Source organism: Colius striatus, chromosome 8 (genome assembly GCF_028858725.1).
Source record: "Colius striatus isolate bColStr4 chromosome 8, bColStr4.1.hap1, whole genome shotgun sequence".
Lineage (NCBI taxonomy): Eukaryota > Metazoa > Chordata > Aves > Coliiformes > Coliidae > Colius > Colius striatus.
Window position 1 is genome coordinate 11,641,194 of NC_084766.1, and position 20,588 is coordinate 11,661,781.

At 43.6% G+C, this 20,588-nt stretch overlaps 1 protein-coding gene across 1 annotated transcript; it reads left to right on the forward strand.

The window, feature by feature from the left end:
* Positions 1–1,256: 1,256 nt before the first annotated feature.
* ZNF365 (zinc finger protein 365) lies at positions 1,257–20,235 on the forward strand. The gene is made up of 4 exons (XM_010201490.2): positions 1,257–2,381; positions 12,308–12,488; positions 14,481–14,518; positions 17,810–20,235. Exons 1-4 carry the CDS (start codon positions 1,660–1,662, stop codon positions 18,054–18,056), a joined length of 1,188 nt encoding a protein of 395 aa, XP_010199792.2. The 5' UTR covers positions 1,257–1,659; the 3' UTR covers positions 18,057–20,235.
* The last annotated feature ends 353 nt before the right edge of the window (positions 20,236–20,588 follow it).

Below are 20,588 nucleotides of genomic sequence, written 5' to 3' on the forward strand. Positions count from 1 at the left end.
CCTGATGTTTGGTACTGCTTGATGACAAAAGAGGAGAAAATTAACACATTTAGACAAGGTAATACAGGACGACCAACTCATGCAAAACGGTTCAGCCTGGCTGGTAGCCCACACACTTTAGAGATTAGCTGAAGCTCTGAAATGCAATTTGAGCAACTTCCTTTGATGTGCCATCTGGTGAATCATTTACTGGGAATGTCTTAATCACATCAAAGGCATCTATCAATGCATGCGGATTTTCTCAGTGTTTAGGACTCTGCCTGTATATTGCACTCAAGGAACAGATGTATTAGCACTGAATTAAACTCTTCTGCTGTGCTTTCTCCACCAGTAATAAAAGAATTCTGCAGCATATTACCACTATGGCTTCAAGCACTAGATTTTAGAAGAGCAATATTTCACTGTCACCTCAAAAAAGGCTGCTACTCTAGCCTTGCTTGTGTTTCTGAAAATCTGTAAAAACAGACACTTATGGTATTTTAAAAAACAGCTTAGAAGCCTACCATTCTATGATATTCCCTTACTCAGGAGGTCCACTGGCCGCATTTCAGATATCAGCTACTTTGCTGTAGATCTAGGGTAGACTTAGACCAGATGTAAAGAAGACATGTTTTACGGTGAGGGCGATGAGGCACTAGCAACAGTTCTTCCACAGAAGCTGTAGATGCCCCATCTCTGGAAACATTCAAGGTCAGGTGGGACAAGGCTCTGAGCAAGCTGATGTAGTTGAAGATGTTCCTGTGCACTGCAGGGGGTGTTGGATGACATTTAAAGGTCCTTTCCAACCAAAATCATTCTATGATTCTATGATACCCATTCCTCATACCGAAAATGTAAATCCCATTACTACTATCTCCCTCTCCTTAAGTTCTACAGGGTATTTACAGTTTCAAAAATCCTTCTGGTTATTAAACACAGTTTTAAAAATCCCACTCACAATCATATTCCCAGAAAGCCAAGGCCGGCTGATGCCTATTTGCACGCGTCAGTCTTGCCGCTTAAAGGCTTTTACTCGTCTTACCCTTCAGCATCTTCCCAACACCCCCCACAGAGCTACCGGAATCCCCCCAAACTCCCACAAAACACAACTACCGGGTGCCCAAAGCAAGCGGGGGCACGAGACGGCATTCCGCAAGGGGAAGGGGAACGGTGTCGGCCCTTGGTTGGGTCTCCCGCGCCAGCCGCGCACCCGCCCGCAGCCGCCGGCCGCAGCCCGCCCCCGGCCCGGCCCGCCCCGCCCCGCGCCGGCCGGGCGGCGAGAGCGCGTGGCGGCGGCGACGCGCTCGGCCTGATTTACGGCTGTGCTGCAAACGGCTCCCCCGCCGCCGCCGCCCCGCCGCCCCCGGCACCGCCGCCAGCAACAAGTCGGGTGAGTGAGGCCCCGCGGGGGCCGCGACCTTGCGGCCGGCTGAGGTCCTGCGCCGAGCCGGGGCCCGGCCCCGCTCCGCCCCGGCCAAGGCCCGAGCGGAGCCGCGTCGCGTCGCCGAGGCCCTGCGGCTGGCCGTGCCGGGCGGGCGCCTCCCCGGGCGGAGATGGCGCGGTACCCCTGAATAAACACCCGGAAAGTTTCCTAAGTTCGCCGGCGGGCCTGCCGGGCTGCCCCGGCCCCGGGCGGGCGCGGACGCGGGCTGCTTCCTCCTGCCCAGGGCCCGGCGAGGAATGCAACAGACGGCCCGGGATGAAGGCAGGCAGCCCTGGCAGGAGCCGCTCGGCAGCGGCAGCGTCTGCCTCCCGTTCCGCTGCCCGCGATGCGGCGACCACACCAGGTTCAGGAGCCTCTCCTCTCTGCGGGTGCACCTGGAGTACAGCCACAGCTACGAGGAGAGAAGCCTCCTGAGCAAGAGCAGCCCATTCTCGCCCCTGAAAGACGCGGAGCTGCTGTCCCCGCCGGAGCCCGCCGGCCAGGGCAGCCTGGGCAGCCCCGTACAGCAAAAACGGTCCTACCTGAATTTCTGCGATGCGTCCTGCGAGAGCGCAAAGCGCGGGCAGGCTCTGGAGGTGGAAGCCGAGCGGCCCGTTTCCTACGTTGCAAACTATGTGTCGGCTGACTCTCCCGGCGAGCAGGTTTCTAAACTCGGCCTCCCGGCCACTGACTCCAAAGCCTCCTTCGAGGCACACGTCCGAGAAAAGTTTAACAGGATGGTAGAGGCCGTGGACAAAACGATCGAGAAGCGGATCGACAAGCTTACCAAAGAGCTGGCGCAGAAGACGGCGGAGCTGCTGGAGGTGCGGGCGGCGTTTGTGCAGCTGTCCCAGAAGAAGCAGGAGGTGCAGCGGCGGGAGCGGGCCCTGAGCAGGCAGGTGGACGTGGCGGTGGAGATGATCGCAGCCTTGAAGCAGCGCCTCACCGAGTCCGAGGAGGAGCTTCACCGCAAAGAGGAGTAAGTGGGGAGGCGAGAGGTGATGGCTCTGCGAGTCAGAGGGAGCCTGTGGGGGAGAAGAGAGGGGATGCTTAGGTGGCTTGCTGAGCATGAAAGGGCCTGTGCTTACCAGCTTCTCATCACTGTATTTTTAGAGGTGTAGACCGTGTGAACAGGGTGGCTTTCGAGCTTGACTCCCCACTGACTAACTCTCTAATATCTGTTCTGTCTCTGGTTTAATGGGGGTAGGGACAATTAGAAGATGTCATCAGCATGTAATCTGATTTGCACTGACACCTCTAATCCTTTATCTTTTTAAGAAGGGAGGGGTGGACAAGTGATAGAGGAAGTATGTAAAAATACTGAATAGCATCTTTTCCCTGAGGTCATCCCACCAGTGCTCAGCTTAGCAGGCTGGCTCTGGAGCGGGATCAGCTTAGCAGGCAGCCTGTGGAGTGGGACCATCTCCTGTGCAGCAGCAAAACTGTACTGGAGTCCATGCTGGAAAGTCCACATCCAAGTATGTGCTTTGGATGGGCACAGAACTGTGAAACTGGAATCACTTACATGGGAAGGGGAAGCAAAAGCCAGAGTCCTTCTAGCCCAGATCATCTAAGAATATGTTCATATGCATCCATTAAAAATGTAGCGATAGCTGATGTATTATTTATACATGAACTACTTAGTTTATTCAGCACTTGCTGAAACCTTTCAGGCTTTTCAGAGCGACACAACTTATTTTAGAGGAATGCAAATAAAGAGCCTTGGTAGTGGAGTGCAGCTAAACCAATTCACCAGCTTACAAAGAGATGATGAGAAGTGTTAGTTGCCATGACACTGATCTTAGAAGAAGCAAGGAAGGTGGTGTAGGAGTTCAGTGTAGGAAGTTTGGAGGGCTTTCATCGTTCCTTCCTGTAGTCTGTGAACTAGAAATAAAAGATGATGATGGCTCCTGTATCAGTAGCAGTGCTATAGATTTCCCAGAGAGGATGGGATAGTACAGGTGGTGGGTTTTGAGCCTCTGGGGCCCAGATTTATTCCTTGAACGGACATCCAGCAGAACCTCTGGTTTTTGAACTACCAATCTTCTCAGTTAGAAGCAGTTTTGATATTCCAGTCTGGCCAAGCACCCCTTATAGGCTTTTTTTTCACATCCTAGTTGTTCTAGAAAAGTATCTTAAAGGGGGAGGGATTGCGAATGGGAGTGCTATAGCAAGGATGGAAAAGGACAGTGGATCTTGTGAAAGATTTCCTCTTGTGAAAGAGCAAGACAGCAAAAGTTGCAATTTTTAACTGTATTGGGACAAAGTTTGAGGACAAGGCCATTTGCCCCCTTGTCGGACTGCTTTCTAGCAGCAGTGGTAGTCTGTGGTTCTGAGGCCAGAAAAGACTAAACACTGAATGAGAGAAGAAATGGAGAAACGCCATCCCTCACACTAGGACGTTGCCAGGCTTGGGAAAGGGGCAGGAGCTCAGATGATTACTGTTATGATTCTAGCCATCTCTAAAGGAAGAAGGTAAATGTGTTAGAAGATGAGGAGGTAGCTCCTAAGTTGGTATTACAGGGTAGACTGAAGGTTCACTAGTAAGAAACACTTCAGCAAAGAAGGCAGTTGCACAAAAAAGCGAGTACCCAGGGTATTGCTCTCCTAGGATTACTGGTAGCTTGCTGCAGCTTTCAACAAAGAAGATTAAAACTACTTGGAAACAAAAAGCAGTGATAGGAATAAGTGAATAGACGTTGAACAGTTGTGTAAAGGTAAATGGGCCTAATGCATGCTAGTTGATGGGATGAAAGAATATCAGCTTGGAGTACCAAGGGGGGGGAAGAAGGGAGTCAATATGTCCTTGCATGTGCCCATGCCTAGCCCCATAGCATTGCCTCTCAGAGTTACAGTATTCTGAGGACAGTGGCAGGGTAGATAGGTCACCCAGGAAAAACTGAAAATGCATTATTCCTTTTTCTTGTTCAGATAGTTCCTGCATTTCCCATCTTGAGGGATAACAAGGGATACTGCCATAGAAAAACACACCACAATTCAAAGGTCATTGTATAATTAGCGGATTGGGAAGGAAGTTAGATATAAACAGTACTTTGTAAAAGCAGAACTAGTACTTCTAAGGGCAGCTTTTCAGATTTGAACCTCTAAAAATGCCTGAGACACTAAGCTTTTTGCCAGCAGCAGGGAGGCACTGGGGGATATGCTGTAGTAGAGGGGAGAAGAAAGGATTTTCATGACTTTGGTATCAACAGTGTCTGGTTTTCTCATGGACTATTGGTAAATTCTGAGACCTGTCTACATATTTAGTCCTTTCTGTGTTCCAAACTTGTACTTGGTGTGCTGAAAAGTCTTTCTCCTTCAAAAAAGGAGGATCGGAACTTTGGCTTTTATTTCTGGATGAAGTCCAAATGATTAGAAAGCCAAACAAGACTGCTTAATGGAAATTGCAGAAGCAGGAGTTCTCACTGCAGATTGTAGAAAGTCAAAGGCAGTCCTTAGGGACTGCTTTGATACTTGCTGACCTTCAGAAATAAATGCTTTCATCAGTTTCTTTGGATTTTTTTTCATTAGCAGTGTTGTGAATATGAATGACTTTCCCAAACTAGCATTGATATTTAGCCATCGTAGTTGAAGACTTTTTCCTCTTTGTAGGAGAAAAAAGAAAACACCTTCTTCCCCAAAACATCATCTCATCCTATTTCTAAGGAAGTAAAGGAAACCACTCTTTGCTTGATCTCTGAATGGTTGTCCCTCTTACCAGAGATCATGGAATACGGTGCATGGGCCAGAAAGAGTTTGTAGTCAATGTGCATTTCTAGACCACAAAGGGACTGAGACATAGCTACTCTAGATCAGTCTGAGGGTATAAAAACCTCCAACTTCACAAACTAGCCAGAAGAGGAAAAAGAAATTCTAGGCCACATCTTTGATAGGGTCACAAAAACTCTCTTTTGGAGGCTTTTCTACAGAAGCAGCTGAAAGCTTCTGTGGGGAATCCCTCCAAGTAGTAAAACAACCATGTTCTGATAAAGAATTTACAGATGATTATACTGGCCCCATATTTGTGTATTCCTTCATATGCACCTACTCTGTCAGTATCTTATATGAATGGACAATCACTATCAGTGATGAAATTGCTTCACAATAGTGAATTTTAGTGAATTGTTTCAATGCAGTTTATTTTCATCTTTATAAAATGTGCCCAGATAAGCCAGGGACCTATCTAGGCTGTTAGGCTAGACCTTCTTCTACATGCAAGAATGAAAGAATGAAGCAGATATGCAAGGTAGAAGATCTATTTTTAGGTTTAACCATCACTCCTCAGCTATAAATTTGCTATGAGTTAAAAAAAAAAAGTTGAAATTTAAGAAACTTCTTCTTCTAGAAGGGTACACGAGAAGATGACAGGAAATAACAGTACAATTGAACTTTGGGTAATGACTCTTGTTTTGATCTGATTGTGAAGTCACATAGGAAAGTTAAAGGAAAGGGAAAATGTGCATTAGCAAGAAGTATGTAGTTGGGAAGCTCCAAGAAGGAGAGATCTAAATTCTCTGTTTAAACATCTGGGTTTCCTGAACAAGGAGATACAGCTCTTCTAGGCCTGACATCTTTCCTTTGTGCCTAGAACTAGAAAAGGCAAATATCGCACTGTTATGACTCTGGCCAGCCTCGGCAGAGCCAGGAGACCACTTAAAAGTGACTGAGGTCACTTTGACTTGATGGAATTGAATTTCTACCTCTCTGTTCTACCTGTAAAAGTCCTGAGCCTTTACCTGGACCCAGCACATGACATAGACACGTAAAAACTGTGACCCACTGAGCGGCCACATTGTCAGAAGCTGCTTTCTCTGATTTGTTCTCCAAAGCAAGCAGCAAGTCTGTAAAATTAACTCTCCAGGGAGTAAATTTTTCTCAGTTACATTGTTGTTACTAACCAAAGCAATAATTTCAAATGACAGCACTATGAGGTTTTACTGCTGACCTCTCATTCCGAAGAGAAGGAGGAGTCGGTTTGTGCCACCAGCAGGTACGAGGCTGCCCGTTTGAAGAGTTTGTAGGGTCAGTAAGGTCGTTTCTTTAGGCTTGTCAGTTGATTGTTTGTTTGTTTTGTTTTAAATAAATCTTATAGCAGTCCAATAAAGGCAGCAATAAATATGCACACGGGTACATGCTGTTGTGGTGCCCTTGTGGAGATGAACTGTGGTGAGGGGTAGGACAGCTAGAGGTACTACACTAATATGTAGTTAAAGTAATATGCTAAGCACAGAAAAGTCTTACAGCAGTCACTCCCGTGTCACATATATTTAGAAAGGCCAGAGCTTTTATTTTTATTTGTAAGAAAAAACAACCAACCAATCTGGATGTTTTAGAGAAGCAGGCACAGCCACCAAAGACAGGTCTCAGTTCACCAACCTGCCTCAGTCAGGTCCTGAACAGTTTTGATGACTACAAGATCAAGCTTTCAGCAGAACTACTGAGCAAAGGCACGATTTAATTTGAATAATCCCTTCCAGGGCACATTTTCTATGTCTTATGAAGACCAACGCAACTCTGACTGTGATCTTAAAGATAACACAGAAGCCTGCCCAAAGGGAATAAGACTGTATTGAATAACATACCAAGAGAACCATTGAAACTAAAACCAGCTCTGAACTTATTTTCTGAAGAACAGAGGGGCTTGTGTCTGGAAATTACATAAGAAAGCAAAACTGGTAGAATTTGATTTTTTTTGAACAGTCTGAACAGGGTAAGTGTTTAAAGTTATAGTCCTCAACTGTGAGCTACCTTCAATGGTGACTTAAACAATTTCACTTTGTTTCCTAATTACAGGGTAGGAGCATTCATGTAGTATGTTACCCTATCTCTGACAGTAATTTCTTTAAGCACTCCATGACATTTGTTTTGAGACTGTCTAGTCACGCCTCTGCGAAGGCTCTTTCAGAATAGCTGTGCTGGGGAGTAGTTATCTTTACCAGTAGCAGTTAATGGAATTATCTGTGCAAGTAATGTCTTGACAGTGGGATCAAGAGTTGGCCACTGGAAATCACTGCAATTTATGTTTTAAAACAACAAGTTTTCTTAAAATACAAATTTCAGTTGTACAACAAATCAATTTTGCTTTTGCTCTAAGTAGAATACGGCCACAACTACACATTGTTCTTCCATCCTGTTTCAGGTGGTCCCACTCCCTCTTCCCCACTTCCTTTCATCTTCCCACCCAAGAGATTATTCCCCCCTTCAGCTGTATTGGTTCAAGTGTAGCATGACTATCCCACAGAATAGCTCTGTAAAATAAGGCATGTTAATCTTCACGGTGTCACCTCAGTAAGTTCTGGGCTCAGATCTAGAGCACAGCCCACTGAATGGATGCAACTGGTAGTCCAATAACTTTCTGAGGGGAGGAGGTGTGAACCTCAAATTGAATGTGCTGATAGTGCTGTAGGAATGTGAAACCACAACCTAATGAATAACAGCAGCCTTTGGGCAGTAACACCAATGGGATGATAGATGAGGTCAGTGGTGTTAATAATGAGTGTATGTATTTAAAGTACTTTCACAAGGAAATAATTAGTGAAAAATTCACAAGTACATCACGTTACTGCTTTCTGTCATAGCATTTTCTCATCTTCATGTAAAAGAGTATGTTTGCCTTTCCATTCCTTTTAGGCAGAGTTATTCCAATTGCAATTCTTTAAAGGGATTTGATGCCTGGGTGCAGAAACTGCATAGAGCCTCATGTTTGTCTCCACCTACAGAGCAGTTGCAGGTGTCAAAGTTGCTGTAAATAGTCCTGGGACCAGTATTAGGCATTCGTAGGAGGGCTTGGGCACGATATGAGAAATCATTAGCCCTTCTTGTCAGTTGTTAAGGAGCTGGAGCTCTCCGAGCATCTGTGTGTACTCTGTGTATCACTTGCTTAACTGCTGAAAGCTGTACAGACACCAAAGGTATCTGCAGGGTCCTCAGGCCAGCAACTGCTCCAGTAAACAAGAACTGTAGCTCACTAGTGCTGTCAGGAGCACTGTGTGATCATAGTGGTAAAAGGAGAATAAACGTCACCTAGTCAGTCTATGATTTGTAACTTTATTTACCACATCTCGTGCTGTTTCATGACAACAGCCTACATAAAGAAGGTTTCAGGATAAATTTTAAGACAGGTTGTCTGCAGATTTCCTGTGAAGGCAGCTGGGCTGCAGTTGGAATGCAAAGCACTAAACTAGTTAAATCTGGTTAATTCTAACAGGTTAACTCCCTGGCAGAGTCAGATTGAAGTAAAACCTTTGGCAGCAAATATTTCTCACCTACAGTGAATCCTTCCCTCTGCACTCGTTTTTCTTTTCGGCTGACATCCCTGCTGCACTGCAATAGATTTGCCCTGGACTCCTCTGGTTCTAGGAAGAGCTCTTCTCTGGCAGTGCAGGGACCTCTGGCTCCTCTTGGACACTTCCCATGTTGAATCCCCTGTGTCTTTCCCTCTTGCTTGCCTCACCCCATCACCACAAGCTGCTGGCAATTCACTCTGCTCTCTGGACAGCAGCAGCAATCCCTCCTCCTGACAGGTTTTGTCTAACTAGAGCACTCAAGACAAAGCAAGAAACCCACCTATCTCCCGGTTACCTAGTCACAGCCCTTTAACAAAATATTTTGCTGTATGACATACCTTAATATGAGCAAACAGATGAGATAATTTTGCTATCGATTACAGAAATTTCCAGAGATCTGAGCTGCACTGACCATCTACCCATCTAAATCCAGGTACTAGTCAGAAAATGTAGTGGCATTATCTAGAGCTTGAATGGCAAAAAGAGGTGGAAGGCTGTGTGCTGACAGGCAGAGAACAAATGGAGGAACAGAGCAGAGCTGGAAAGATATGATGCTGAGAGTAGAGGAGTTCACAAGGGGAGTTAATAACTCTACGTAACCTTTTCTCAGTATAGCAGTAGTGCTCCAGATGTAGAATAGTCAGCGCAGGGTGGCAGAGACCTCTCGTTAGAAAGGGCAGCGCTTCAGATCTGAGCCAGGCTTTAACAAATGATTCCTGTCTCAGGTGAGCACTGATGACAAGGCTGTTCTGTGAAGGCACAGAGCCCAGAGAGCCTGTGCTGCTGTGCTCTGGTTTAAGCCTCTACCAAATGGGCCCCACAACATTCACAGGCTCAGCTTCTTCCTGACTTCATGAGGAGCAGCATCTGACCTCTAAGAACATCCAGCCTTCCCCAAGCATAAGAGCAGAGAGTAAAAGATAGAAATCATATTGCACAATCCCAAGAAGCTTGGCAGAGGCTTGGAGAAATAAATTGTAATTAAAATAAAGAACATAAACAAAACATCATCACAGCTATCTAGGAGTAGAATTGAAGGTCATCGGAAGAACTCTGGGCAGACTACAAGAGACAGGAAAGGTAACTAAACAGAGAAACAGCATCTGCAGGAAACTACACACATTCTTTGAACCATTTCCATGTTCATGGTGGGAGAAGGGTAAAAATTCTTCTGAGAACTCTCTTCAGGTAACCAAGACATAGCTGTGGCCCAGAACAAGCTCTCTGAGGGGGAGATGTTGGAACAAGTAGAGAGACTTATTAGCAGTCAGTCTTCAGGGCTTCATGTTATTGTTCTGAGAGATAAAAATGAAGTGGAAACAAAGAAAGTAGCTGAACTGACAGAAGTGCTTCTTATCAGACCAAGGCACATGACCAAGACCTAGTGGGCGGGTATATTCTGGCTCTTGTCTCTCTAAGGGAATATACGGTGCTGGCATCATTTCATCTTAAAGGAAAATCTTAGATAAAAGTTAATAAAGGCAGGTTCATACTCTGCACAGAGGCTGCTGAACAGAGGAAAGTGATGGAAATGCTACTACTGCTGCTAAAAACAGTTCTTAAAAATAATGGCATGTAGGATGCCAAGTTGTCCTGAGTAGTCTGGAAAGCAAGAGAAATACAAGGAAATTTATTGACACTACATATTTGTTCTATTCCCAGTAGTCATCTAAGTCTTCCAGAAAAAAACACTTGTTCTCCCTATCCACTGTAAAAAAGGAGCCTGATGGGGTACTAAGGGCTGCAGGTTGCTTGTGTGCTAACACAAAACCATAGTGGCATCATGAAGTTACAATGCTGTAAGCGTGGTGAGAATAAAGCCCTAAAATTGCCCTTAATGAGTTCAGATTGGCTTCTTCCTAAGCATTCCTCAGTCACTTATTACCAGGTTGCTCTGGGCAAACTAATAATCATAGAAACTGTACAGAGCCTTGAAATGGAATGGATTAGCTGATCTTAACAAACAAGGAACCTCTCTGTTTCTTAAGCCCAGTTTTGTGGGTGAGTTGATATCAACTAATATTCGTCATTATTCTTTGTCTAAACAACACATGCTGTTTTCATCTCATTCGTGCCATTAGATAGGTGTGCAGAGAGCCTCTTGCTGCACTCTGCTGTGGTACAGAGCAGACAGACACAATCCTAGATGGCGAATTTCCATACCTGGCCATTTGTGCCTAACTCTTCTTAGCACAAAGCAGCTCACTCATAAAACAACTATACTGAGTTAAATCAATGAAATGCAGAGAAACGTTTGGATTTGTTATCAACAAGCTGAGCACTGAAAGGTTCTTCCTACTACAAAAACTGTTTCCTGGTTTCTGCTTAAAATGCTTTTTCCTCAAGTGATGTCCAAGCAGTTGGACCTTTTCTCATTGGTTCCCCTGGCTCCTGCCCCCTCAGTTTTGTACAAAGCAAAACTTAACATCATTTCATTGGCAACACCAGAACTCTTTATCCAGGCATTTATTAACTGGGGAATCATAGAATGGTAGGGGTTGGAAGGGACCTTTAGAGATCATCCAGTCCAACCCCCCTGCAGAAGCACAGGGACATGTCCAGGCAGGTCTTGAAGACCTCCAAGGAAGGAGCCTCCACAACCTCTCTGGGCAGCCTGTGCCAGGGCTCCATCACCTTCACAGTGAAATAGATTTTTCTTATATTTAAGTGGAGCTTTTTGTTTTCCAGCTTCTTTCCGTTACCCCTTGTCCTGTTGCTAGCTACTATAGAAGTCTTACATCCTCAGATGGCATCCTCAGATTTGCCATTTTACAGAACACATACTTTACTCTGCAACCAAACTTCTGCCAGACAGAAGCTGCTCCAATATCAGACATCCAAATGGTGGCCTGATAACTGAAGGTAAACTGTTAGCATGCAGAGCACCTTGAAGAGAGCTCAGTACAGAGCTGGGACCATTCACAGTCAGTGGTGCTATCTGTTTCTTCCAGTTATGTTACCAGACAAGAAACATTTCTAAACTCCTAACTCAAAACTTGCTCCTCCCACACACACGCTCCTCGGTCTACAATCTGTAGATTATCTGTTAATCTCCCATGCTCCCACTAGCTCCAATTTATAACACTGCACTTTGATGTACTTGCAGGATTGCAGCCACAATGAATTTTGATGGTCCCAGTAGCTCTTTTAAGTTAGGAACCACTCCGGTAGCAATGCTAAACTACCACTGTAAGATTATGATGAACGGGGAAGATTAATTTGAAGGTTCATCCATTTCTCCTCATGTTTCAGAGCTGTTATTCACATTAGTAAGTAAAAAAAAAAAACAATAGAGAAAGTTGCTGCAGCTGTCTCCAGATACCTGAGACGTGATGCTTAATGACATTTCTGCCCTGTGGACCACTGAGGACTATTTCCAAGAGACTTAATAATGTGATTAAAAAACCCAAACCCACTGCCCATAAACTTAAATTCAGCATTCAGGTTTCAAGATCTTGACTTATGTCCACAAAAAGGTTGAAATCTTTTAATGCAGGTGAAAGACCGTGGGCTATCACTGTGAAAAACAGGAGAAGCGTCAGTAATTTCTGGAGAGCAGTGAGACTAGGGTTCTTCCCATTATTAAATGTGGCCTCTTTGCAATGTTTGTGTCTTACAGAGAAGTTGTTACTTTCAACCACTTCCTGGAAGAAGCAGCAGAAAAAGAAGTGCGGGGGAAAGCCAGGCTCCAGCACTTCATTGAGAACTTGTTGCAGCGCGTGGATCTGGCAGAAAGGCAGCTAGAGTATTACCAAAATCAGCAGATGGTGTGCAACCACACCGACGTCAGTGAGCACATGGTAAGCCAGCAAAGTCCGTCCCTTCCTTGTCACCCACCATCGGAGGGAAAGGACTTGAGTTTGAATATGGGTGGGCTCTGGGGGTCTACTCCAGATAGATCTGGATTTGTAAAATCTGTCTTTGGATGGGTTTTTCATTCATGTTTTAAAGTACCCCTTCACACGAGTGAAAGGAGCAGAGAGCCTGTAAGAGCAGCAATAGCCAAAGATGGCAAAGGGAGAGCAGAGAATATTGAAATGTCTGCCAGATGTTTTGGCTATTGCTGCTGTTATCTTTGCAACAAACACTTTTCTTTATGTCACTTAGTGACTTGGCAGTTTTTTGAGGATGTCTGAAGATTTTCAGGGAAGTTGTGGATCCTTACAGAGGACACATCAGCCTGCTGGCAAATCAGCTTGCTTTCTGTCGGTACCTCTCATGGGACTCTAAGAAACAGTGAATGGATCCCCACAGATCATCAACCAAAGCTGTCTGGAACATTGCTTTTTAAAATACATTATTTATTTGTAAGCCCCCATTAATACTTCACTCAGTGCTTTTCTCTAGTATGCATTAGATTGATATGGCAAGTTTTAGCCACATGACTTCCAAAGAACGGTTCGGTTTAAATGAATAGCCTGTGCTGCCTGTGCTAAGTAATTGCTCATCCTGGGATGCGAGAGGAAAGGCATTGATCATGCACAGCACTGAACAGGTATGCAGTAGCGGAAAGCAAAGGCTTCCATAGCCACTTTGAGGACAAAGAGCTTTAGGAAAGACCTGAGTAGACATGTGTGAGCTGAAACATAGCGCGTGACATCTCAGTGTCTGTGAGAACATTGAGAGGAACTGTAAGGTGACCCTCAGTATTAAATCGTCTCCCCTGCTTTTGATGCATTTACTGGGATCCCTGGCTCAGCAGTGTCCTTTGGGCAAGGCACTAATTTTTGAGGCAGCTGCCCTGCTTTCTGAGTGACTTCAGCATTCCTCTAAGGTCATCCATCCAAATATTGACCATCCTGACCTTCAGGAGGTAATTACAGAAAAGTACACCATGAGATGGCTGCAGACTCCATCCAAGACAGATGACAAGCAAAGTTAGCTGGGCAAAAATCCATCTGCAAAGTGTGGACAGTACCAGGGACAGTGGGAACGTTTACAGGAACATAATCATTTTCAGATGCCAGATCTGACTTGCTTGGCTCAGTAACTTCATGAAAGGATATTCAAAGGCTGTCTAGTAGCACTGATGGGAGATCAGTGCAAAGAACTAACTTAGTACACAGACTGACTTGAGCTGAGCTGGCATTAAACACCTCCTTTCCTGACCCCCACTACAAGGGGGACTAGAGAAAGTGTTTCCACACTGTGAACCAAACTGTTGTAAAAAAATGAAGTCATGCAAAGTTGTGCTGGCACTGAGGCTGTGCTGTCCCTAGCTGGTCTCAGGATTTGGGGTGGGAAGAGAGAGAAACGCTTACGTTCTCACTCTCTACCCTTCAGAGCTGCTGTAGGCAGAGCCAAGGGCTCATAGCTGGAGTTCCCTAGCTGCTTGTGTAGGAAATGTAGCACTGCAAAATTAAAGGCTCTGAGAGAAAGTTAATTTAACATAGCTTACTCAGGCACTGTCCCTTGTTAACTATCTTGAACACAATAACTATTTATCATTGTATCCACATTGTTTAATCCAAGGTGAAGGATCTCTGTCCATCCCACACTGCTTTAGCAATTTACTCCGATTATAGTTACGATAAAAATAATGCCGAAAAATCCAACCACTAACAACTCACATGTCATGACTTTTAAAGCCAGATATAATAAGTTAGATGAGTAATAAACTGTTAAAGTTGGGGGAAAGTTCATTGGTTTGTTTTTGTTTTTTCTATGACTGTTCTCATAGCTTTAACAGCAGATGAGAATGGAAATGATTTTGAAGGCTGCATATCTTTTACCTCTGTACTTTAATTACCTCATAATTTAATATTAATAACCTGTTTCTGTTTGCTTTGCAGTTTACAGACATTTCATTAAATAAGAAACCCAGATGCCTGTAAGTATATCTATTATTCTCTTACTTAAATATACCAATGTCACTTTCTGCTTTTGCACCTTAACCAAAAGCCTGAATCAGATTTGGTGTGGATCAGGTTCTACACCTCAGTATGATCTATATCTGTGTCAAATACTGGAGGACAAACAGATTTCTACAAAAAGAAAAAAAAGAAGAGCATAGTTTTCTGGTAAATGAATGACTCCTTCCTGCTGACTCTAATGGCATATTACAAAGCTACAGGAGTTGAATCTCTTTAACAAACACAGGCCAAGATTTGGCTGAAAATATCTTTTAACATTCTGTAGGTAGGAGAGAGACAGTTGTCGTTTCCTAACTGACAGTAACACTGTCGACTTAAAAAAGCACGTGCAAGCCAGCAACGGACAAAGCATGAGCACTAATGGTGTCTCAGGTTACTCAGGCAGCTGTCCTGGGGGCAGCAGAACTCATTGAGGCTGGTTTCCCATGTCTTTGTGACTTGGTCAGGAGTCTCAGAGCTGGTTCGGAACATCATGCGTGCTGCTTGGCCAAGAGACAGGCAGGCATCATATGCTTTCTCAGAGCAACCTTCCTTAGTGGGGACATGAGTTTGGGTCATTTTCCCATTGCCATGAAACTTCTTACAGCACCACAGATCTGGGACTTCTGTATCCCTGCCAGATTTGTTTGTGCGTGACCAATGAGTTCAAGAATTGCTGGAAGAGTGACACGCACATGAGCAAATGGATGCGCTGGAAGATAAAGTAAAAATAGGATGTTTTTGTCTTGCTTTTGTCTTTCCATATACCTTAGTCCTTGCAGTCAACTGTCCAAGTACCCTTTTGCTTAACAGCATCATGGGGCTTTAGCTTTTTTTTACTTTTTATGGCTTTTATAGCTTTCCTCCCCCTCCACTAATTAGAGATCCTGGAAAAACTTGATTGTCCAAAGCAGACTTTGAGTTGCCTATGTATACACCAGCCAGGCTTCTGGATGTCTTAATATCATGGCAATCAAGAAAAATAGAATCAAAAAATAACAAATGAATTCAATGACTCGGTGAGATGAGTCCTTCCACTGGCAAGTCTTTGGTCTAAGTGTAATGCAGTTTGGCAAAACCCATTAATTGGTGACAAATGGTGGGAGATCAAAGGCATATCTAAAATTGGTTAGAGGTTTCTGTTTATCTACTGGTGTACTTCTTGTTTGTAAAGATGCTGTCAAAACTAGAACTTAGTAGTAGCCTTTATCTGCAGTTACAGATTAAAAATATCCCAGCTTGTTATGGGGAGCAGAGAATAGAGGAGAGGATTCTCAGAGCAGAACATGCCTGTTCTGTGCATGAACCCAGCGTTTGCATTTTACCACACCAGCTGTTTTTAAGAGCTCTAATTCAGCTCAGTACACAAACCAAGGTTTAATGATTTGTGCCAGTTAAAAACATTGGGAAATGTTATTACACATCCAGAAAAATCATTGTAGTCTCAGGGGATTTGGAGACACTGTTTACTTCTGTTGTTTTGGGATCAATGGCTGGATTTGCAATCCCTCTCGCTTCAAGGCCTCTATCTTGCTTCCCAATTCCTTTTCTCCTCCTTCTCCTGTGTTTTTTTACACTGCCCCACTGAGGGTATGGCAGACCTTTGCTGATGCTCACTAGCCATTTCTCAAAGGCACTGACACTTGCTGTCATGCCTGTGCCTAAATCCACTCTAAATGCCAGGTCCAATTCTGAAGAAGCTAAGAATTAGGTCTCTTCAAATCATGAGACCTGTCTTGAAAAATACCTGATGTTTGTCGAATGCAGCAAGAACAGGATTGTTCTTAAGTGCCTGAAGCAGTGGGGTGCATTTAATCACATCGTTTCAGTCTCTCTCTTTAATGCAACAGATTGGGAATACGTTTGAGTAGAAGTTCAGACCCTCACAGTCACTTGTATGGAAGAGCTGCCACTTTTAATAAAAACCCATGTCCCGTGTGTGGAGCTGGCAGCACATCTGAGATACCTTCTTACCCTGACTGTGAATTAGGGACAGACACCTGTCTTCTCTACCATAAACTCGTTCAACATAAATACAGTTCAGCCCATTCAGGCAAGCCTCTCTAATCATATTAACCTTGACCTTCTCCTGGTTTTAATAGCATCATTCAGTAGAGCAGAGGAGTGACTAACATCACCTGCAGTCACCCCTGCACGTGCTTTGGGAATACATGTTGTAACTTCTTCACCATAACAACATCTGAGAAAAACAGAGCATCTTTTAACAAAAACTAAGTAACAGACTGTAACAAGCAGTGACCAAGAAGTGATCCTAAACTGAAGCAGCCAACATTTATGTATTTACACAAGTCATTTCTAAGCCCCAGCAAGTGGTCAGGTCCAAGCCCAGGCCAGTAAGCTCCAGCTTGGACCTGCACAGCATCTCCTCCAAAAAAACTTCCCCGTAGTGAAGTCTGGTTGATAAAACTGCCAACTCGGTAAAAATTCTGTAGGTAAGGCTCAGTTCCTGTGCTGTCAGCTGGCCCTCACTGCCTTCCACCAACAAATACAGAGGCTTTTGTGACACCCTTTTGGGCTTTTAAAGAGCAGGAGAGAGTTTGCACTGGACACTTGAACAACTAGAGCTTTTTTCAAAACTGGCTTTGTCAAGCATGCAATATTGTTTAACTCCCAGAAGAAGTAATACCACCAGATACAAAGCTTCCAGAAATAACAAGCTATGGAAAATAGCCCCGTGGGACCCCTTAAGAGATCAACCTGTACATCAGCACATCTGTTCTTCAGTCACAGTAGCTGTGCAGACATGAACTGGTACTTTAGGTTCATAATGCTACTGTTACACTGCATCTACCCTCTGTAAAACATTTCATGATGATGTGAAAAGGGATGGTAATGATCTTACTTAGCTAGACTGTGGAACTGCAGTGTCAGTGTACATTTTCCAAGCAGAGGACATGGTTCAGCCCTTGCAACACCAGGCACTGTGCTGTCAGGTGTACCTGAGCTCACCTTTTTCAGCAAATCTCTCTGTCTTGAACCATCACAGAACAAAGAATTCAGCTGACTTTGTCCTTTAAGCTGTCTAGCTAAGTCCATCGGTAACACATGTAAGGGTTCTTACAGCGAGAGATATTTCTGACTATTGGGAAATGTAATTAATCTTGCAACTCTGTTTTTAACTTTCATACCCAGTCTTTAAAACAAGGCTATTTCTGTTTTCAAAAATGTATAGGTCTGGGACATTTTGGAGACTTACCACTACACAAGATTGAAAAATAATTATAAATAATCACTATTATTAATTTCAGGAGCCGAGGAAGTCAGCACGCTTCGTATCATATCCCTGACACAAAGCCTCATTCCTTTCAAAAAGGAAGAATCTTGTTGAAAAAGGCAAAGGATGAAAGAACCAGCTTGCAGCCAGTGAAATGCCTCTACGAACCTGTTGATTACCCAAGAGAAATATGGAGAGCACAAAAGAAAGGTGAACCAGTCTGCTCTGGCAGGAAAGTGAGCGCAAAATCAAAGACGGGTAAAAAGAGCAAACAGCTATAGGAATGGTCAGCAATACATAGTCATGCAGGAGCTTGGCTTCAACAGAACAAATATTGAATGAAATTAGTCATCCTACTTTTCCCTATCCATCTGGCTGTGCCAAAACATCAGATATAATATATATAAATATATACAGTATGGAAGACTTATATTATTTAGTAGCGCCTTTCCCTCTTTGGGCGCTATAAGAGAAGTGACATTTTATTCAGTTTACATGGAAGTTTTTCTATTTATTTATTTATAGAGCTTCTTTTCAATGACTGCAGTTATCTTGCTGGGCAGTACTGTGGCTGTAAGTTCAATTATTTTAGTGGCAGCATGTGGCTTGGTAATTTATTTTCCATCTGTGCTGTTGCTAAAGTTCAGAAGAATCCATTTAATGGGCACCTAAATATTCAGTCTTTCATCTTAGGTAAGGATAAGATCAATGACTGTTACCTGCACAGACATTCTTAGAGGCAAAAGGTCTACTGGACCTGCTCTAAGCTGTTGAGCACGTTTCCCTATTTTACTACATCCATTAGACCGCTCGATCCTGGCAGCAGCCACGTGGTCATTTGGTCCAAGTTTGGGCTGCTCCAGTGTCTCAAGCCCAGCTTTCAAATCCCAGAAGCTTTCTGGCTTTGCCATACATACCAGCTTCTGGTGTCACTTAGTGAGGAGACCAGAAGCTGGTATCACAGCCCTGACAAGCATGGAGTGCACTGAGCCCAAGGAGGAATTTCAGTACCAAATGCCAGCATCAGGTTGTCAGCTGTGGCACAGAAGTGAAAGGCTAAAGTGACACGTTACATTGCATGGCACCACGCTGCATGCCTGTGCTTGGTTTTAGGCATGAGAGGCCTAAAATGGCTATGATCTTAACTGGGAACCTTCATGTTTCAGTCTCTGAAGAATCTTTACAGGGCTGAGAGATCCCCAAACTTCAACTAAAAACCCAAGAGCAAGGAAGTTAGAAACAAATACAGGACAGAAATCTGTGTGTTTACGTTGGTTTGTGCCAATTAAAAGGATCCTTATTTCTCAGAGTATTTATCAAGATTTTCTGTGTGTACAGCTTTTTGGTAACATGAATCCTCATGCCATGTTTACAGATAAAAACATCTTGTCAATGTTACTGATGAAATGTGTTTTCTCAAGAAAAAGAAAAGATAGGTGAGACAAGTCTGTATCATTTATTTTTTAAATGCTCATAACTGATGTAAATTGTTTATGTGGAAAGTGATTTTTACAGTATGTGTACAAAGATTTGTGACAAATGTTTTTCATTTTTTGTAACTCTTGACTGTAAGAAGAACTGAGCATTAAAAGACAGTGTATCACTATGATTACTGCTGCAATAAGCACCCGAGTTGCAATATTTTTAAAGCAGAGGATGGCCGATCAGTCAGCTAGGATCAGGTAACTACAGATGTCATACATTTGTCAGTGTACAGAGCTCCCAGAAAGTAGCAGAGTGAAGAAAAAGAGTATATTATTTCTCAGTTCTATTTTAAATAATGTATATGGAATCAGATATATGTTTAAAGTTCCTTAACACTGTTGCAGTAGAAAGTCACAGTGTAAAACCAATTCAGGTATTGAGGCTGTAATGACATTTTACTATTTATTTAACTACATCACAAGGCCACACTTGGTCTTACACCAGGCATTGTGTGTGGTGAAAAGGAGTTATTAGTTGTGTTGCATGGACTTGGGTCAGATCGTGTGTTAAAACAACTTTCTTAAGCAAGCCACAAAATAGAAACATCCTTGAGTTCTTTCTGTTTCTTCCCACATCCTTTTACAAGCCTGAAAAAAATGACCCTTTCTGAAGAGAATAAAGGTGAACTTTAGAAAGATAACAAAGTGAAATATATTCATCCTTCCCTTGTCCACTTGACACTGAAAGAATATTTTTATTTATAAATGCCTATCTGCTCTGTTAGCCACCAAAGTTAAATGTAAGTACTAGTTCACAATGAGATGTTTATTTTATTATTTATTGCGTGAAAATCTTGACTGTAAGTTGACCTTTTTGGGGAGTAAGGAAAAAAAAGGGTAAAAGACGTTGCATGTTCTTAAACTTTTCAAAGCCTAAGTTAACAGTTACTTACTGAACATATGCCAGGTTAGTTAATTAGAAAGAAATTGGATCGGACTGTAACCCCAGATAAAAGTTTTTAGATAATAAAGATAATAAAGATATATTTCTCACTTACTGTGTTGTTTAACTCTGTCAAATACAATGTTTCTTACAAAAGCCTACCCAGCAGCAGAGAAAAAGGCAAGAAACAGCATCCCTGCTTGGACTTCTGTTTATTCCTCAGATAAAATACCACATCAGCAAAGTTGGGCTGTGATCATAGAATCATCACAGAATGGTAGGGGTTGGAAGGGAGCTTTAGAGATCATCTAGTCCAACTCCCCTGCCAAAGAAGGTCCACCTAGATCAGGTCATACAGGAACACATCCAGGTGGCTTTCGGAAAACTCCCGAGAAGGAGGCTCCACACCCTCCCTGGGCAGCCTGTGCCAGGGCTCCCTCACCTGA

What these genes read in the sequence shown, in the direction of transcription:
- ZNF365 (XM_010201490.2), top strand. Translation starts at nt 1,660, where the DNA reads ATGCAACAGACGGCCCGGGATGAAGGCAGGCAGCCCTGGCAGGAGCCG. An exon ending in GAGCTTCACCGCAAAGAGGA is followed by an intron (nt 2,382 to 12,307) that starts GTAAGTGGGGAG and finishes TGTGTCTTACAG; the next exon opens with AGAAGTTGTTACTTTCAACC. An exon ending in CCGACGTCAGTGAGCACATG is followed by an intron (nt 12,489 to 14,480) that starts GTAAGCCAGCAA and finishes TTTGCTTTGCAG; the next exon opens with TTTACAGACATTTCATTAAA.